Source organism: Haliotis rubra, unplaced genomic scaffold (assembly GCF_003918875.1).
Source record: "Haliotis rubra isolate DU_JTF1 unplaced genomic scaffold, ASM391887v1 Scf321, whole genome shotgun sequence".
Lineage (NCBI taxonomy): Eukaryota > Metazoa > Mollusca > Gastropoda > Lepetellida > Haliotidae > Haliotis > Haliotis rubra.
In genome coordinates this window covers 487,686-508,377 of record NW_025766993.1, presented here as the reverse complement: position 1 = coordinate 508,377, position 20,692 = coordinate 487,686, and the positions used below count along the sequence as shown (strand labels likewise).

General features: G+C 39.9%; 1 protein-coding gene across 1 annotated transcript in view; it reads left to right on the top strand.

The window, feature by feature from the left end:
• Window positions 1–20,692, top strand: part of LOC124283798 (glycine receptor subunit alpha-2-like) — a 46,974-nt gene that overhangs the window by 16,785 nt on the left and 9,497 nt on the right. Inside the window, exons 2-3 of the mRNA XM_046719827.1 lie at window positions 18,332–18,426; window positions 19,910–19,977. Of these exons, the coding sequence (XP_046575783.1) occupies window positions 18,332–18,426; window positions 19,910–19,977 (163 nt within the window). The remainder of the gene's footprint in view (window positions 1–18,331; window positions 18,427–19,909; window positions 19,978–20,692) is intronic.

Here is a 20,692-nt window from a genome sequence, read left to right as displayed (position 1 = left end):
AACTTGATCTTTCCTTTTAAATTTAAAGTCGCCAATGGTAGTGCTTGTCATAGAGTCCAAAATAGAGCTACCAACACAACATGCATCATCTGCATTCACAGTTGCACTTGCGACAACTCCATTTGCAATGTTTCTGAGGTCAGGAACTTATTTGAATGGGTCTTTGTCTTGAAGGAAATGGATAAGTTTCATGGCATCATTCTTGTCTCCCCCCTGTCTTGCATGAGACATGTCCTTGTGTAGTTCAGAGTTTCTGTTTCCACTACTTATAAGATCACTCATGGCATTGCTGACTTCCGTGCATGATGGCATTGACATAAGCCATACACGTCACTGCGTTTGAGACATGCCTGTCCCCTTGTAAGTCGTCCATTTGTCTTCATGCTCTGCATGAGCACCTGTTCAATCAACTAGATCTGTTGGAAATCCTCCCCCATAACAGTTGGAGCGGCGGATAACATGATGACCTGAGCTGAAGAGTTCAAAGATCTTGGGATGTATGTCAGGTGCATCTTCCAATTTCCTAATCGTTCAGCTTTAATGAAATTCCGTAAGATATACACCATGTTCATGTACTGGATCCAACGTTTTGCTGTCCTCATGTTGCTTTTTCTTTTTCTTGGTTAATACGATGGCGAATGCTTTCTAATGTGTTTAAAGAAGATACTTCACCAACAGTCAAGGGCTCACTCACCAGCTCATAGTACAGCACTGCCGCCATGTTGAGATCCTTATCATCAGTGTTTTGAAGGGGAGTGGCAAGGTCAGCTTCATCAGAAGTCTTACAAAAGGTAGGAACGCTCACGTTCAAAGCTCTTGATACCAACAGTCCATTAAGAGCTGGGTTTACAAGAAAGTTAGCTCGAATAGCTCTGGTAACAGTTTTCCCTGTTAGTATCTGACTAACTGTGTTACTGGTATATATCACATCCAGAAGTTCAAACAGACCAGATCCAGACATGATGATTCCAATGCATCCCAAAAAGCTCATCGGAGTGTGAAGTCCTCCAAGCCTTAGGACGACGTTCTTCAAAACACTTGATGAAGGTTTACTGGAAATTATCATTGAAGCTTTCCATCAGAGAGGTTGATCAAAATTAAGTGACGTTAGGTGTGACACATTGTTTTTCATCCGCTTTTTGACAGATTGGGGATGGAAAAGAGGTGGCAAAAGGATCCTACCCTTGCACCTGATGAAAATGTGTTGATATAAAATATTGATCGTTCATGCTATTTCATTCTTATTTGGAATGACTATTGGTTGATACATATTCACCACAATATTTCTTCATGTTAAAAATTGTAACCCAATTGAAAAATGATACTTTTGGCATAATCGTAGCATACATTTACATGTGGATGTCGGGATACGATTTTCTTATTTTTAAGAACGTTTTTTTAAATTGAACAAATATGATGAGGCTAATCCCTATCAAACCTCTATTTTTGAAAAGCCTGTAATCTGAGCTTTAATTTGATATATAACATGACACAATTGAGTAGATTACAAAAAAAGTTTGCATTTCCATCTAAGATTTCAAAAGCGAAGATGACCCCTATGACCTTGAGGGGCGAATTTGACCTTGTTCCAGCACTGAGAATTTCCTAGACTTTCTATATGTCATAAAGGTATGGTTAGGGGTCTTAAAACAGTTGAAAATATTTCTGTTGCAATTTGTGGTGGGTTAGGTCAGAATCTAACCAGGATGACTGGACTATTCTAAAGCTATAAGCAACCGGTAGCTCTGTTCAGGGTACCGATATTGTGGCATAAATTTAATCAATATTTAGTAATAATATTGTTTAATAAGGCCTACTTAGCGTAAGTGGTACTACAGTGATGTAATTCATGGATGTGTTTTAGCAACTATGAATGGCCCTAAGGTTTGAAGTGATAGCTTGTTGGATGATCGATCAGTAATCAATGACCTTGTAATCGATGACCAAGTGTCTCATTTGTCCAGTCGTGATTCATATCTACTATGTATGGTGACATCTGGTTATCAGCTATGATGATCTTCATGCATTTGTACCTTCTCATGTCAACGAGTATTAGGCGTTTTTTTTCAATTCACTAGAGTAACGGGCGTTTTTCATGAAGTATCGTACGGTCTATCGACAAGGAGGATAGAGTAGATTTGTGGTAATAAGCGTTCATATGTCACGCAAAAGGCATTGGGTCGATACACACCATGAGCACAATCTTTGAATATCATATCTTATTTCCCCCGCCGTGATGTTGCTAGTATTTAGCTAAATAATGGCATAAAACCTAACTCGCAAGGAACAAGGATTATCGTCCATTTTGGCAAATACTTCTCAAGGGAACCCAACATTCTTTGAAATGTCATCGCTCAATAGATATAACATTTAGGAGCGTTTATTGGCATTAAGAAACAATATCGGCTTGTCGCAGCCTCACATTCCTGGACGACACCAGTATTGTTAAACAAATGCAGTCGCATGACATGTTTGAAAAATGTCACCGCTCAATATAAGAAATAGATCTAGGCATTTAGAGATGAATTTTGTGTATGCCAATGAAGTTTTACGGCATCACTGACACACATCACTTTCGAGAAGGCATGACCCATTGGACAACAGTCCCATTTGGACACGTCCCATCGTGATCATGAATGGAAGGCGTGATGATATGTGAATCTTGTTGTCGATTCTGTCCATCTACTCCAGAACCATCTGATCATGGTCAATGGATCACACATGCATGCTGATGTTCGCCCGATCTCATTAATGGCTTATAATCGATTTGATATAAAAACACTGAGATCTTGAGGCCATCCAAACATACACATTATTCTGAAGGGATCTTGTACACTGAAGGGATAGTGTACTTTGTCCAAACACTTTACCGTTCGATACCACGAAGGAACATAAGTGCTGCATCAGTACGAACAGATGATGCTTATATGGAAGGTTGAGATATAGGACTGATGGGGAAATTAGGTACCTGTTGTTTGTGAAGCACCTGTGTATGGTGTTTCGGAGTGTCGTTTTGCTCTAAAGGATCTAACAATGAGGTGTATTCTAAATAAAGAACAGAGCAAAGATTTTGTGAATGTAAGAGTAATAGGAAAATATGTTGTGCTTCACGATGATCTTGTTCGATGTTGTTTCTTTCAACACCAGGCAAAAAGTCGTCCACAGATGTCAGCATAAGTCTACTTAACACAAACGGTTCCCCGCACGTAGATTTTTGTGTTTGCTTTTTGTCGTTTAGACCCTGAACAAAAATGTAATAAATAAATACATACATACACACACACACACGCACGCACGCACGCACGCACACACGCACGCACGCACGCACACACACACACATACATACATACACACACATACACACATACATACAGACATACAGACATACAGACATTATGTTCAGTTAATATCAGGTGTATTTGACGTTTATACGTCAGCGATGGACTTTATTGTGTCATCTGTCTGGTATATTTTTGTATAATATCGGACTAATTATAACTCAAACTAATGAACACCACAAAAAGGACCCGTAAATCTGATTTTGGATCCGTATCGTGAATTTTAATTACGAGCAATCCGGAATAGACCCTTGTGTCCCGATCACCTTGCTTGACCACATTTGTTCGGCTATTATCATATCATCCAGCAGCTAGCGTCAAAAGGGGGATTTAACATGTGGCCACTCAGTTAATTAGTATGTGTCGATACGTCTGTGATTGAAGATTTTAATTTATCGTTCCTTAAAATATCTTTCAAAATGGTGTTTTATGGTGAAACAGGACGGATCATCCTGTACATTGCATTATTCCTTTATATAATACCATTATATATTCACACCAGAGAGTCGTCTGTGATTAAGATTTTAATTTATCGTTCCTTAAAATATCTTTCAAAATGGTGTTTTATGGTGAAACAGGACGGATCATCCTGTACATTGCATTATGAGAGTCATTACTAGTTGGAAAATGCTCAAAATCGTTCCTTTATATAATACCATTATATATTCATAATTTAATTGTGTAATATGCACGAAAAGTTTGCGAAACATGTTCTTACTTTTATCGTAAATAAGAATATCTTGACTGAACTGAATGTCTGTAAGTGGCTAAAACACCTGATGGGGGCGGTGGGGTAGCCTAGTGGTTAAAGCGTTGGCTCGTCACACCGAAGACCCGGGTTCGATTCCCCACATGGGCACAATGTGTTAAGCCCATTTCTGGTGTCCCCCGCCGTGATGTTGCTGGAATATTGCTCAAAGCGGCGTAAAACTAAACTCAGTCAGTCAGTCAGTAAAACACCTGATAAAATCAAGCAATGAAGCCATTTTTTCTGCAAAAATGGAAATGAGATATCTTAAGTCTTGCAAACTTCTATAGAGCCACAAAGAATGATATTTCACTGGAAGCATTTTAAATGCATGTCTTAGATATTGTTTAGGTATTATAGTCATTATTTAGTCAACGAATCCGGAACATAAAGTATTACCCCGTTCGTGGACAGCAAACATGCTATGTAATGTTCAGGATATTGCTGACGAGGTTGTATTTCAAATATAAGTATGCACATAGGGAAATGTATCGCAACAACTATGATTTCTAAATCCCATATACCCATTTTTATTCATATCATAATTGTGTTTGTTTGTATGATTATTCTGACCCTTTGGGCGCACCATACATTGATTGTAGATAATGCTACGAACAAAGGCGAGCAACAGCTGCAATACGTATATCCGTCATTAAGCAAATATCAAGTTTCAGTAAATTGTTCTCACAGCTCGATTATTTTGAAAATCAACTAATTTCACAGTTAATAAGCAAATATGGGGCCTCCTCAACTGACAACTGCTCAAAGATGGCAAGTTATTTGTATGCGGAATGACGGTACGTCATTAAAGGCTTTTGGATGAGATGTTGTTTGGTGACGCATTGGCTATCAGCCGAATGGCAAAACAACGTCAACAAACTAACGACGTTAAGGACCATCAGCGTTCAGGTTGACCTGAGGGACAACTTCTGGGGAGAATATACATTGTCGTTTGTCCAACAGAAGCACAAAGCTTGGTGTCAAGCTCGACGTCACGGGAATTTAACGTCAAAAGGAAGGGTCTACTGGTCGGACGAAGGTCCATTCCCTTTGTTCATGACAGATGGCTGAGCTCGTGCTTGGCGCCGCAGAAACACTGCACATGCACAACGGAATATCTTTGGGGTTCCCTTATGGTGTGGGAATGCCTCTTAGGTGACTGTAAACTTGAGTTAGTGAGGATCAGACAAAATCTGAATGGACAACGGAACATCACATGACATCCAAGACAGGGTCGCACCACATTCCGATGGACATGGACGCCCATGGACGACAATACTGGTTCACATCGTGTACATGACATTGCTGATTTCTTACATCTAGAGGCAGTAGCACCTTTACCTTGACCAGTCCTGATCTCAAACCCATTGAGCATGTTTGGGACTGGAGATTCTCCAGTACAAAATCCTGATGTAGTCCTACATCAAGCATGGAACGCAATGCTTTAACGTCAAATTCAACGTCTGATACAGCCAATAGGGAGGAGGGTCAGGGATGATACCCCAGACATTTGGTTTGTGCTCGTTTATTAATACTTATATCTACAGGTTATTGGTAGTTATCAGCACTACAAAATCAGCAATTATTTTGCCATGTTTTCTGCTTCGAATATAGATTTACCATTTCATTATTCCCCGAGGGTCAATTTATCCAGACAGCCTGCGAATTGATTTGCTATAGTTATTGGTAATATATTGATTCTACTAAAAATATGGGCGTTGCGATACTTTTTTCCGTGTGTTTAAATGAATTCCAACAGACAACACCACATTGTCCTTAGTACCCTTAGCCCGTGAAACTAAACAAACATTGTTCACGAGTAATGGATACATCCAAGTAAATAACCCAGTAGCCATTATAACCCGTATCTGTAAATCCTGAATATTCTGTGTACACATTGCTTTGAGAGTATTATAGGTCAGCTTTGTTCTGTTCGTAGAACAGTCATTCCATTAGAGATGAGATGAGGTATGAGAAGATCCCATCAGTAGCAATCACGGGATCGGGTGTCTGCACGATTCATTGCATCTCAGTCAGCATGGCAAGCCAACTCTCTAAGCGGAAACGAAACTGTGACACCCAGGAAATAGGAAATCTGAAGCTAGCACTGACGTTTTGAGTAAATCATTTGACCTCTAGTTTGGACATAAAATTGGAAATTTAACAAATAGCAACCTTAATTACAAAAATGCAAGATAGCGTGAATCTTAAATGTTTCTGAGAACTCTGGCTTAAATGAAACACTACACATTAACGTGAGGAAGATACATTCCTTGTCTAAGTATCGAGCGCAATTTTAGTCCAGGTGTGATGTGGGAGATCCAACAAACATGACGTCTGCATTAAGCGCTATAAACGGGCGTTGTTCGGCTCCACAGTATACAGTGACTATCGATCCGAGGCACTATACGTACAAGGTCTTTGTCGGCTATCACTTTGGTGAAACACGCAAGCACGTGCACGTGTATTGTAACATGTGTCTTACACATTATGTTACACACAACTTTGTCCAACTCTGAGAATTTTTTTTTTGTCAACATGCTTATTTGTTGGAATGGAAGTAGCAACATCTGCGTTGACAGAAATCTGGATTTTTTCTGTTTTCATAAAATACCAATATTCCACATACGTCATGGCAGGGGTGTTTTTCATATAAACATAAATAGATAACCGTGGCTAGCAGAGATTCGAACCCACGATCATAGGTTTGTGACATGCCCATGGAACTAAGGAACACTCGCGTCTCCGTCTAATACATGTGAACATTCCCCTCTAAGGCAAGAGGAGGGATAAAATGGGTATCGGATGGTCAGTTTCGCGGTTTTGTTGATTACGTGTCATCATACCGTTATTCTTAAATTGTTTTGAGCAGTATATGATTAGTAATTGCGCTTTACATTTTCTTGATATATCATTAGAGGAACATCAACCATGGCCAAATGTGACAGTTTTGAAACTATCGGACAAACTGGAGGTGTTTTTATCAATTAATAATATGTAATCCGCCTTTTCCATGTACAAGGCACATGCTCAAAGCGCTAACACAAATCTGATTATTATTACCCCGGATAACCCAAGCTGCCCGTGAGGCGCTAGAAGGTTAATAGTCACATGACTTATCCCATCGGGTACCCATTTTTGGCTGGGTGAATTCAGACTAGGTCAAACAGCACATAGTAACTGATAGCATAAAGTGATGCATTGTAAAACTGAATAATGGCCGGGCGATCTGTGCTGAAAATAACGTAAAACATTTATCACAGGTTTTTTTTGTTAGTTAAACAAGACTTATACAATGACATATGTTGTGATAACTTCACAAAACATGAGTTATTGTTCTGCTGTAATGATATCTCGGCAATTGTACTTCCGCGTGCCTGGATTATCTGGTCATGGCGTGGCTGTGGGGTAGCCTAGTGGTTATAGCGTTCGATCGTCACGCCGAAGGCCCAGATTCGATTCCCCACATGGGTACAATGATGTGTCCCCAGCCGTGATATTGCATACATATTGCAAACAGCGGTGTAAAACTAAACTCACTCACTCACTCTCGTCAAGGCTGGGTTTTTGTACAGTCCCTAGGTGGCTGTGTGGCCTGAGACAACAGACGTTCTTTTTCTTATGCAAACCGCTCTCTCACTCTTATGCAAAATATCAGTTGTGTAGTTGGAAGGTGCTACAGGTGGAGCAGGATGTGCTTACCCTTTTCCAGAACACCTTTGTCATTACATTTTCACGAACATAATGTTTCCTTTTCGCGAACACCTGGTGTCATCACTGATTATTAGGAATCTGTTCATGTAATCTTCCCTCACTATTTTGTCAATTACGCCCAATGGAATGCAATGCAGACAACACAGACGTTTTATAGTTGTTCATAACATCAACCACTAGTTTCTCAACTGCATTATGATCAGACCTCAGTCTCAGATGTCAGTTAGATTGAGTATTGTTGAGTGCTGTGTTAAACCAAACAAACAATTAGTATGCACATACATGTATATGTATGTACTCTGGTACAGATAATACTATATGAAGCTGCTCAAGAGGTGGTACACTATAAGTGTGTCGTACATGAGTAGCCTTATGTACTATGTACAGACCTTGGTCTTTTCTTAGTACGAGATTAAACTGTTTGAGGATCCAAATTACAGATTCTCATCTGTTATGATCCTTTGGCTAAAAGTTTCCGGATTATTGAATAAGTACATACTTATGATTCCCGAGCTTATTGAATTTGTAAATGCCTACGATTTGGGGAATGACAAACCGTGCCAGAACAGATATATCTGCTTAAACAAATCTCCTTCACACACACTGATTCACTTAACCATTTGGAGAAGGCCTCGTAAATGTGTCCCTTGTACCCAACCCTTTGTTTATTTGCAATAAAATATGTTTAGATCAAACCTTGACCATACGAACCTATCTCGAGCCATCTCGTCTTTTCAAGAGACATCACGTGAAAAACTATGACTTAATGATAGCCTCAGACCAATCGGACCGTTAGGTTTTCTTAACTGGTCAGTTTATAATGCGTCAAATTTCACCCACCAATTGAATACTCGTGTCGATCTATTCTTGAAACCGTCACTGGGCACTCAAAATTCTTTCTCAACGCTATGGGGAGTATAAAAACCAAGATGTGGTAAGAGGCGTTTAAAGGTTTACTGTCATATTATCATCAACTCGTACCGGGTACCCATTAACGCCTGGATCTGAGGAGACACACACACGTAAACCGTGTTTCACTGAGGAGATGGATGGAACCAGGGATACTCCCAGGAATCCAATACCCACCCACGACATGTTTTTCTACCATAACCTTGCCTGATTTATAACTTGCGTGCAGAAACGATGCCTGTTGACAAGTTGCATGTCGAATGTTATTAAAACGTCTGTTTACATGTCTCAGAATTAACCTTTACTTGATTAAAGGTGCATTTCTTATTGCGGATAAACTGACTCGTTTGACGGCATAGCTACATGATCCATCGGTTTTTCAAACTGAACAAACTTCTTTATCTTTCCAGGCTAATGTGCATGCAATTAGCTGACTTAAATCAAATATATGTATTTTAAAAATACCCTTTATACCTAACTCCTCTGTAATTCCATCTTGAAGTCATTGATCATGGTTTTATTGAATGCCTTGTGCAATCAGACGCTGATGACAATAAGTCGCGTTGAAGGACGAACGCAAACGCATGTTAATGTTAAAGTTTGAAAGAATATTGTTTAAAAAATAGTATGTATATTATCCAATCGATAACGGACGTCATGCTGGCAAATCTAAACAAAGTGAATGGCAGTGGGACTACCGGGAAGTATATTAAATCTATGAAGCAAAGTAAAGCAAAGCCATCGATTGCCATTTGTTATGCAAACACCAAGTTTCGCTGGGATTATTAAGGACACCCGTGCGTCTGACAAAAGCTTTTTTATGTTTGTTTGCACATAACTTATGGACTAGTCGTGACTTAACGCAGCATTGTATGTCAGTGTGTTCCTACGTGTATGTAACCGAGATAAAAAAGCTGTATTGTCATCTACAGAAATGTCTGAAATAGTATTATCTGATACTGTTTCAGAGGGTGGGTGCGTCATTAGCGAATGACAAACCCAACATATGTAATGTACATGTAAGTAATAAAAGAAACACTGTCGTGACAACATGATACGTTAAAACGAGGTAACCTTCATGCCTAAACTGATCCAGTGACAACATGATAGGTTAAAACGAGGTAACCTTCATGCCTAAACTGATCCAGTGACAACATGATAGGTTAAAACGAGGTAACCTTCATGCCTAAACTGATCTAGTGACAACATGATAGGTTAAAACGAGGTAACCTTCATGCCTAAACTGATCCAGTGACAACATGATAGGTTAAAACGAGGTAACCTTCATGCCTAAACTGATCCAGTGACAACATGATAGGTTAAAACGAGGTAACCTTCATGCCTAAACTGATCCAGTGACAACATGATAGGTTAAAAAGGAGGTAACCTTCATGCCTAAACTGATCCAGTGACAACATGATAGGTTAAAAAGGAGGTAACCTTCATGCCTAAACTGATCCAGTGACAACATGATAGGTTAAAACGAGGTAACCTTCATGCCTAAACTGATCCAGTGACAACATGATAGGTTAAAACGAGGTAACCTTCATGCCTAAACTGATCCAGTGACAACATGATAGGTTAAAACGAGGTAACCTTCATGCCTAAACTGATCCAGTGACAAGAGTTAAAACGAGGTAACCTTCATGCCTAAACTGATCCAGTGACAACATGATAGGTTAAAAAGGAGGTAACCGCTATTCCTGAACTGATCCAGTGACAACATGATAGGTTATAAAGGAGGTAACCTTAATGCCTAAACTGATCCAGTGACAACATGATAGGTTATAAAGGAGGTAACCTTAATGCCTAAACTGATCCAGTGACAACATGATAGGTTATAAAGGAGGTAACCTTCATGCCTAAACTGATCCAGTGACAACATGATAGGCTAAAAAGGAGGTAACCTTCATGCCTCAACTGATTCAGTGACAAGATGATGCGTTAAGAAGGCGGTAACCTTTTTGTCTAAACTGATCCAGTATACTACTGCAAATACGGAATAATCTGAGGATGTGGAATGTCTATATTCGGAAACTTGGTATGAGGATCATAAAGGGTGGAAGCAGGCTGAGCCATGTTTGAAAGGTCAAATGCTTAAATCTTTAAATTTTTATGCCAGTCTTGAATGATAAAAAATTATCTAAGATATGGATGCTTTTAGGCGATATGGAATCATGTATTCAGCACGTTGCCAGGTTACATGTCTTGTGGGGACGACGTCGTATCATCGACTCCATCTACAACGAACACAACATGTTCAGATCACATGCAGTAAAATACAGTCTTGTCTATCCTCGGAAACAAATACCGTTTGGGGAAAAGGGAAAAGTAGTTATGAAAAATATATGGATGAATCAGTGAAAATCAGTGATGACACCAGGTGTTTTTCTGAAATGGTAAGCATTTCCTGGCCTTCAGGTACCAATAGCACCCGCAATTCACCAAATTGGTAAACAAAGTAATTTTGTCTCTGACTCAGTACAGTCAAGTGATCGGTAGACCGGAAAATCCAGTTAGATAATTGGGAATTACGACTGCTGTGTAGAAGTACAAAGATACCCAAACATGTAAGATTAATACCTCTCATACCCAAAAAGTCCATTAATTCCGCTTTTAACAGACCATAAATTTGCTCTGAATCCAAGCTGGAGTTCTTTTATTCCTACTGACCCTCGGAATGGAAGATTTTTACGCCACTTGAGCAAAGTCCAGCAATATCACTACGGGAGCCCCATGATGACTGGAACTCGGATCTCACGCGTGACGAGCGAATGCTTTAACCACTTAATTTTTTTGTGGGGACATTTCTAAATTAACGAAACAGGGATAAATAATAATTTATCATTTCTCTGTGATTCCGTTTTTCCACTTCTACTACATATTCTTGTGTTTTTGTCTTTATGTGAACAATTGACTTAGAAACGAAATGTCTTTATGGATGATCAACTTCTTTATTGTACAATGGCGACGTTTCAGTACAGATACTTATACCGTTTTCAAGCACTGGAAACGATGCTTGAAAACGGTATAAGTGTCTTTACCGAAACGTCGCCATTGTAGAATAAAGAAGTTGATCATCCATATAGACTTGTCATTCCTATTACTTACAACTTCTAGAATGCTTCTCAAACAGAACAGTTGGTTTGCCTTTGTATGTGTTTGTGATGCCACACTGAATTCTGGGATTTTTCTTGATTATTGACATGTTTTCGTCATATTGATTTACACTGTACATTAGTTTACCATATTTCTCCGCCCTTCATATTAAAATTCTCATATTCAATGTGCAATCAAATATTCATGTTTATAGACCTCGATACCCGCCAAGCCTTTTACTATTGATTGCAACCTTTAACACAATTTCAGTGCTGACGTCCTAACAAGTGTTTTTTCGATTGTGTCATACATATTATATGAAAAATATTAATTCGTTTTCCAAAATATTCCGTAATGATTTATTTCACTGTTACTAATTTACAATAACAATGGTTTAATTACCTCAATCGATATTCCGGGACAAGAGACAATCACGCCGCACTGAACTTATCGAATATTCGATTGTTTAAACAAGTGCATTTTGCAAGAAAATGTAACTTCCCCCACTAATTAGGTGTCTCATTTCTGATACCAAATATTGTACAGTATTGATCGTAAGAACAACGGAAATAAGAGGCATTAATTGAAAACGGAAAACGTGTGTTTCACTTTTTCTCTGGATATATCCTAAAGGTAATCATTACAGATCATTTCGATCATATATGTTTGTTTCTCTGTTTGTTTAGCATTGGCATCATAAGCATTGATCTACCATTCAGATACGTTGACATGCATCAACGAAACCAGGGAGGCTGACCAACCGATGCTGTTGGTCGCCTCTTACAGTGAGTGAGTGAGTTAGGTTTTACGCCGCTTTTAGCAATATTCAAGCAATATCACGGTGGGGGACACCAGAAATAGGCTTCACACAATGTACCCATGTTTGGAATCGAACCGGGGCTTCGGCGTGACGAGCGAGCGCTTTAACCACTAGGCTGCCGTACTGGTGGCACTGTCATAAACACATGCAAAGGCTAGTAAATTGTTCATCTGAAACAAAAGAATCGGTAACGTGTGGTACAGATCAGAAGAGGGACCTAGATTTTTATCACAGATCTGCAAATAGCTACAAATTGGTGATTTGGCGTTAAGCAGTATTCACTCACTCACTTTGTCACTGATTCGTCTACCATTAAACACTTTCAGAAAGATTTACCAAGGCCGTAAATCGAACAACTTCTTGATCGAACAACTTCTGAGAACACAATTTCAATGTTGAGTTTTGCTTTTCTTTCACCCACAAGCAATGCAATTCTATCTATCTATCCCGTAGTCTTGTGGACCGTTGGGGCGCCACAGGTGATCTGGCAACCAGCATCCTCCAATCCTCTCGGTTTTCTGACCTCCTGATTGTATCTCTCAACCTCAAGCCCGTCCATTCTGGGATGTTGTCCTCCCATCTCTTCCTCTGTCTGCCTCTCCTTCTCCCTCCTTGCACTGTGCCCTGCAGGAATGTCTTGGCAAGTCCTGATGATCTCATGACATGGCCATACCATTTGAGCTTGCGTCTCTTGACCAAGGTCAACAGGTCTTCGTAGGGCCCAACGACTTGCCTGATTCTGTTCCGAACTTCTTCGTTCGTGAAATGATCTTTGTAGGAGATGCCCAGGAGTCTTCGAAAGCATCTCATCTCAGTGGACTGTATTCTCTTTTCTATCTCAGCTGTTAAGGTCCACGATTCACATGCATACAAGAGTACTGATGTCACCAGGGTACGCATCGGTTGTTCCAGATGTACCTCAGTTTTATGAGCGCTGCTGTCGCCTGTGCAATCCTGGAGAGTACTTCGGGTTCGGATCCCTCATCTCTCTCACAATTGCTCCCAGGTATACAATTACTTGCTGTTAAAAAGGGACTCTCTGCCAGGACTATCTATTTATCCGAGTCTACATATAATCTCCTTTTAGGTCTGTTAGCACTGAAGACTAGAGACAAAATATTCAGAACACAAAACACAATCGGGTTCATATTTCATAAAACGACCTTAGAGCTGCGGGTGTCACAATGTCCATCCTTTACCATAAAATTACTATTATTATACCATGTGGTCGCTTTCAGCAACCCATGTTTGTCGTAAGAGGCGACTTAGTGCAGGGGCTTGTCTAATTCCGTGGGAATTACATGTTAATTTTTGGAACCAAACAATACTAATTGTAATCACTGTTGTGTATTGATTCAGAAAAACATGGTTCCATTTTTCTGTTTGCTATAAGTGTCATTGTAGGGTGATTGAATATGAGTTCCCAAAATTGCTGGCGACACCATTTTGAGAAAAACATGTTTTCGTAAACCTATCACAGCATAGTCATGTAGCATATCAAAAGGCGGCTTATGATGTATGACATAGAGTTAACCACATGATATGTTTCTAATTTCAAGTTGGTGATATAAAATATGACATAATGATATAATTTAATCAAATATTGTCTTTCCTTCATCGGACACCAACATTGTAAGTATTGGCCTATATTAATGGAAACCATTTATTCAATTAATGTATTCTCCCATTTCATAACATATACTACCATGACACACTTATGTACGTAGTAATAATAGTACCCAGATAAGGCTAATGTGACTATCATATAGTCGTGCACAAGTGTCAAATCAGGCCTACCAGTACAGTGAGAAATGACACACTGACACTCGTGTCTGGGTAATTAAATGACAAATGACATAAAGTCAAATCTGCAGTCTATACAAACTGAATGTATTAATACATCAGTGACAAATTATATCACAGTAAACAGATAACTACATATTTCAAGTGGGGTATGCAAGTGCAATATATAATGTGCACTTGTATATTTATTTTAAATTTAAGTAACTTGCATTGTCAATCCATCTGTCATTAACCTGCAAGAACAATGTATGCTGTTGAAATAAAAGCTTCGACATTATTTGTCATGCAAACACAAGCATGAAATCTTTTTTTTATCTTAATTTGGAAACTTGAAGGGCCCTCGTTAGAGAACATACCTCCGCCTTGCACAGCAATTTCCTTTCACTGTTACATGTTTAAAGTACTACTGTGTACTTAAATATACTTTCACCAAACCGTACGCAGATAGCCCTTGTGTCATACCTAACATAACCACCAAGATTCATTCAAATCCATCAATAACTTTTTGAGATATTATTCATATTCTCCATTTATTTAACATTGCAATTATTTCCAAAGTACCTCTGTGTACATGTACTTACTTTAACATACACTCTTCAAAAAGAAAGAGTGAGCGAATGCAACCATAAACGATTTTGAATGGTTTTATCGATCATGATTGTCATGGTGAGCTTGACTGGTATGGAACACAACCAAAAGCCGCAATTATTGCTTTTCGCGTGCAACCTATGACTATAAAAGACCCAAATGCATCTCGCAAATTCATCCAAGACCCTTGCAAATACTTGATGAGAAAATGGGACGTCTCAACTGTGCCCACCGAAATATTGCCATTGGACGATTACAAGCTGGCGAATCCAAGAGTGTCGTGGCGAGGACCTTCATCATTCATCCCAGCACAATAACTCGTTTGTGGGATCGTTTTGTGCATTCCATTTTGACAAATGACCATCCAAGACCAGGAAGACCGTGAGTCACCACACAGCCCAAGATCGCTACATCCGGGTAACCCACCTACGTGACTGCCATCGTTCTGCCCGGGACACAGCACAAGAACGGTTTGGAGCCCGGAGAATGTCCGACCAGACAATCAGGAACCGTCTCCGAAAGGTAGGTATGCGTGCCAGACGTCCAGAAGTTGCCCCCTCTCTGACACGATTACATCAACGTCCGTGAGTCAGGTGGTGTAACGCGGTGCAGCCATGGAACCTTGGAAACTGGAGGCACATATGGTTCAAGGATGAATCGCGGTATCCCTCAAGCGACGTGACGGAAGACAACGTGTGTCCAGACCACACAATGAACGTTTTGCATCCAACTGCATCAGGCAAGTGGACAGATTTGGTGGGGCTGGTGTGATGATGTGGGGAGCCATCTCATACACCTGCAGATCGGAATTGGTGCTCGTCCAAGGCAATCGTACGGTCGCGAGATATACTGACCAGATTCTCTGTCCTCAAGTGCATCGTCTTGTCGACCGCCAAAGGGATCCGTACCAACAGGACAACGTCATACCTCACACAGCACGTGCTACAGTGGACTACCTGGACAATAACACATCAATGTCCTCCCCCTGGCCCTCCAGATCCCTGGATCTGAAACCAATTGATTACCTGTGGGATCAGATAGATAAACGTGTACGTCAACGTCGTAATCCGCCATAAGGCGTTAGCAGTAAATGTTGTTTAACATGCTGCAGGAGGAATGGAGAAGGATTCCACAACTGATTCAATCTGTGTCAAGGAGGTGTCGTGCAGTTCTAGTAGGTAAGAGGTGGTCATACAAGGTAGTAACGTCAACGTCACCTCGTGGACAACAGTAATGACTATGATGACTATCATTCTTGCTAAATGTGCACGAGATGCCAATGTGTTGCTCTACATAATTTCAATGCTGTACCGTTTATTTTCGTTGATTTACATAATTGAAGAAGACCAATTTTTTCAATGATAGTTTGCTTTTGCGTTTCTATTTTTGAAGAGTGTACTTTTTCAACATCTCATTGATTTGTCCTGGGGTCATACTCAAGAGATCCAGATAATTTCATTGAAATCCATCAAGTAGTATTTAAGTAAAGATGCGAACACACACACACACGCACACACACACGTACGCACGCACGCACGCACGCACACACACACAGAGGGTTGAATGCATACCCTCTGCAACAAACCTTCGGTTTTGGCAGAAGCACTTATGATCATAGTGATTATTATGCATATATATATTTGAGATTCATGATACATAATGGTAGTTGTAAAACACACATCGTACATTTTGACGTACTACATACCTATGTTGTGAAAGGTTTATACAAATATGTTTTTCCCACATTGGTGTTGCAGCTCGATTATGGGCTCCGATGTTCAGTTACCCCGGAATGACACTTATAATCATCAGCATAAAATGGAACCATGGTTTTTCTGAATCCATATGCAATACTGATCACAATTATTAGTGGTTCTAAAAATTAACATGCACTTCCCACGGGAAGCATTTTTGCTACATAAGTCCCTGCACTAACTAACGGGATCAGTAGATCAGGCTCGCTCGTATTCCAACAACGTAGATCGATGCTCATGCTGTTGATCACGGGACTGTCTGGCTCAGACTCGATTATTTACAGACCGCCGCCATATAGCTGGAATATTGCTGAGTGCGGCGTTAATCAACAAACCAACCAACCAGCGGGGCCAAGGACTATCGCATAAATGTTGTAAAAATCCAGATATTTCTTTGCGTATCAAGGTACGTGATACGGATGGTTCCACGCTCATTCGTGCAATGAGGAAGCAGTATTCGCCTGATGACATCCACAGATTTAGTACCTCTAAATCAATTCTTAAACCTTTATCATGTCCATGTGCTTGATTCACATCGTCAGACCTCACTGTGCATGATAACGAGGAATCGGGAAATATAGCTAGAATATGTCGTGGACGTTTTGCTTGCTTTTGGCAATCTGGAAGCTCGTTTTGCGTTTTTAAAGGGACAATGACGCGCACATTCTCAAACAAAAGTGAAGAATCTTTTCGGATTCATAGTCCCAGGACTGTGTGGAGCAGTGGTGCACCACTTTTTTATGTTGTTGTCAGTTGTCTCAAAATGACCCGCGCACCCCCATGCAAAATAAATTGAACAAAGAAAACATTGTCATATATACACATTGGACATGTTACTGCTTCTGGACTAAAATCACCGAATTTCACCATACGCTCAGTAACATTTATCAGTTATGCCGAAAAAGAAACTTTTTGTCCCCAAACATTAAAACTTCCCCCGACCATGCCAACTCTGTTGGAACGAATAGATGTGTTAAATTGTGAGCATGACATCATGAGCCTTTTCGCGAACACTTTGTGTGATCAGTTAAACTCAGTAGATGACTTGGTGAAGAATGACCCGTTTGCAAACACTTTGTGTGATCAGTTTAACTCAGTAGATGATTTGGTGAAGAATGAGTTTTACAATGAATTCTTCGCGTGCCATCACCGGTTTCAGCGACCCATTTCTACAACTGCCACCATCAATCACCATTCCACCAATATCCACTGTCTATACAATTACCTTGTGTTTTTCGAGAACAAATTGTCAGTTTAACAGGCCATTATTACTAAAAAAGATTTTAGTTTCGAAACTGAATAATGCATGCATAACAGGTTCATTGCTCACTTGTCATCAGAAATGCAGTACTTCTGTAGCACATGAAACTGATGCTGGGTTTCCATCGTCTTCATCTTCTTAAGGATGAAAACATGCATAATGTTCTTTTGTGATCACGTTCTCTTACACGCCTTTCCATCGTGATACAACATTGAGTTATTGCCACACGAGTATTATTCATAACGTCTATTCTGTGACTGATATGTTAGACTCATTCACGACTTTATTGGTTTCCAGAAGATGTAACAATGATACTGTGGAAGCCTCCGTGAAGCTGCTGATTGACACGCTCCTGGAAGGAAAGACGTACGACTCCAGCATTCGGCCTAGCAGTAAGTCAGGATGAAGGATGGATGGATTGTGTATGCCTGTGGATCAGACATTTGTCCAATTTCACCAATCGTCAGTTAAACATGTGCGGTGATAATATGAGTTTCTAACAAAACATGAAAATGCTCCCTGAGCGTCAGTGCCAATGAATACTAATGGACATTTTGGATACATGATATGTACGAGTTTTGTGGATGAGTAACTTAACTGCTTTTTGAGCTTCTGTGTGAAAACAAATCACATGTATCGAACGATTTTATACTGTTTCTATGTTTAATTGCACTGTTGCAATCCTAAATCCCTGCGAGTGTGTGTGTGTGTGTGTAATTGCGTTTGTGTTTTCTCTCAAACGATGTGATGTCTGCCTTTTAAAATTGTAATACAAATAGTTTTTAAGTAATATCAAACACCATTTACTTTTGTATCTTATGTTCCCCTCACACGAAATACACTCTTTTTGTAATGTTGAAACATTGGGAGATTTTTTTTATCATATCGATCTGTTACTAGTTTGAGGTCATGCCACGTAGACGCCAAGTTTTGCACTTTAGAAAAATCATTAATATTTCATAAACCACGCACAATTTTATTTCTGTTCTACCGTGCTTGAGTATGGAACATGTAATGCAGAACCCACACTGGCTAAAGGTTTCCCCAATCTCTGTCTAGCCATCAAAGTAAACGATACTTAAACCACTTGATACTGACGTACAGCATATATATATGTCATCAATGGTCCTGTCAGGCCGCGTCACGTTGACAGCAGTATATGTAAGGCAAAATGTTGGCGAAAGGTGTCCAATGTTGGCGAAAGGTGTCCAATGTAGGCGATTTAAGTTCTACGGAGGGAATCGAAAATCCTACGTGGGGGATAAAATGTTCTACTTGATAAAGTCAAACGTAAGAAGATATAAAAGTCGATATCAAGTCCTACGTAGAAGATGAAAAACATTGCGATTATAGTGCAGTGATACAACGCAACCCTAAACAATCCATAATTTCGATGAATTTTAGTGAGTGAGTTACAATTTTACATAGCATCGGCAATATTTCAGCTATATAACAAGTTCAATAATATTAAAGGTCTGTCTGCAATGAACAGTAAAGCAGTATGTTCAGTATCACAGTTTTCTGTTAGTATAATTTAACACTAGGCCATACACCACTAGCGCCTAAAGCAAAATTACCTTCCTGGAGACTAAGGGGACCTATGGTGTCGGTGAGGTTTAGAAAGTAAGTCATGACGGTTAATCCCTTGCTCTATCGAAACTCAGTGACATTGAATTCATTTGATCAATTTACTGTTACACTACATCCATCATGAACGTGAAATGGATAAAGCGTGTTTCTGGTGTTTTAATGGTGATTGATATCAAGGTTTAACTTCATCATGCAGGTCCTTTCCGTACGAGACAGCCCTACGTGCATCTATATTTCATAATCAGAATATAACGCCTCAAAGGTTTCAATTTCTGTTGGTTCCAGGTTCAGCTACAATGGTGTATATAGATATTGCTCTGAACGCTCTAGGCCCTGTCAATGACAGAGACATGGTGAGTGTTGTTGATAGTCAATTTAGTTCATACTCCTTCTGCAATAACGTGCAGACAAATGGTGATGTGCGATACACAATAAATGGTCTGAAAGTGTAATTCTTAAAATAGTTTGAGTGTTAAAACAGTAATCATGACCTTTGCGGTTATCAGTGAGTGAGTTGTTTTACGCCGCACTCAGCAATATTCCAGCTATATGGCGGCGGTATGTAAATAATCGAGTCTGGACCAGACAATCCAGAGGTCAACAGCATGAGCATCAATCTACGTTGTTGGGATACGATGACATGTGTCAACCAAGTCAGTGAGCCTGACTACCCGATCCCGTTAGTCGCCTCTTCGACAATTATGGGGTACTGAAGACCAATTCTAACCTGGATCTTGACGGGTATGCTCTTATCGGTAATAACGTGTAGTATGCCTACACTGGTATGTATTATGTGATGGCTCTTTGCTCTGTGGTGACTGGAAGAAGGGTCAGCGTTAGTGTAGCCTTGTTGAAATGTTCATCAGAGTTCGATTCCCAGAAGAGATGAATCAGTGGTGTAAATAGCTGTACCAACTTGTTTCGGGCTGAACCATATCGGAATCTCAGGTTTCTAATACAAGATGCACTTTTTTTCTATCCTTTGTTTGATCATTGATGTCACGTGCCGTCAGTGACATGCATCCTTTTGACGCTGGCACGCTGCGATATATTTGCAATATTTTCAAA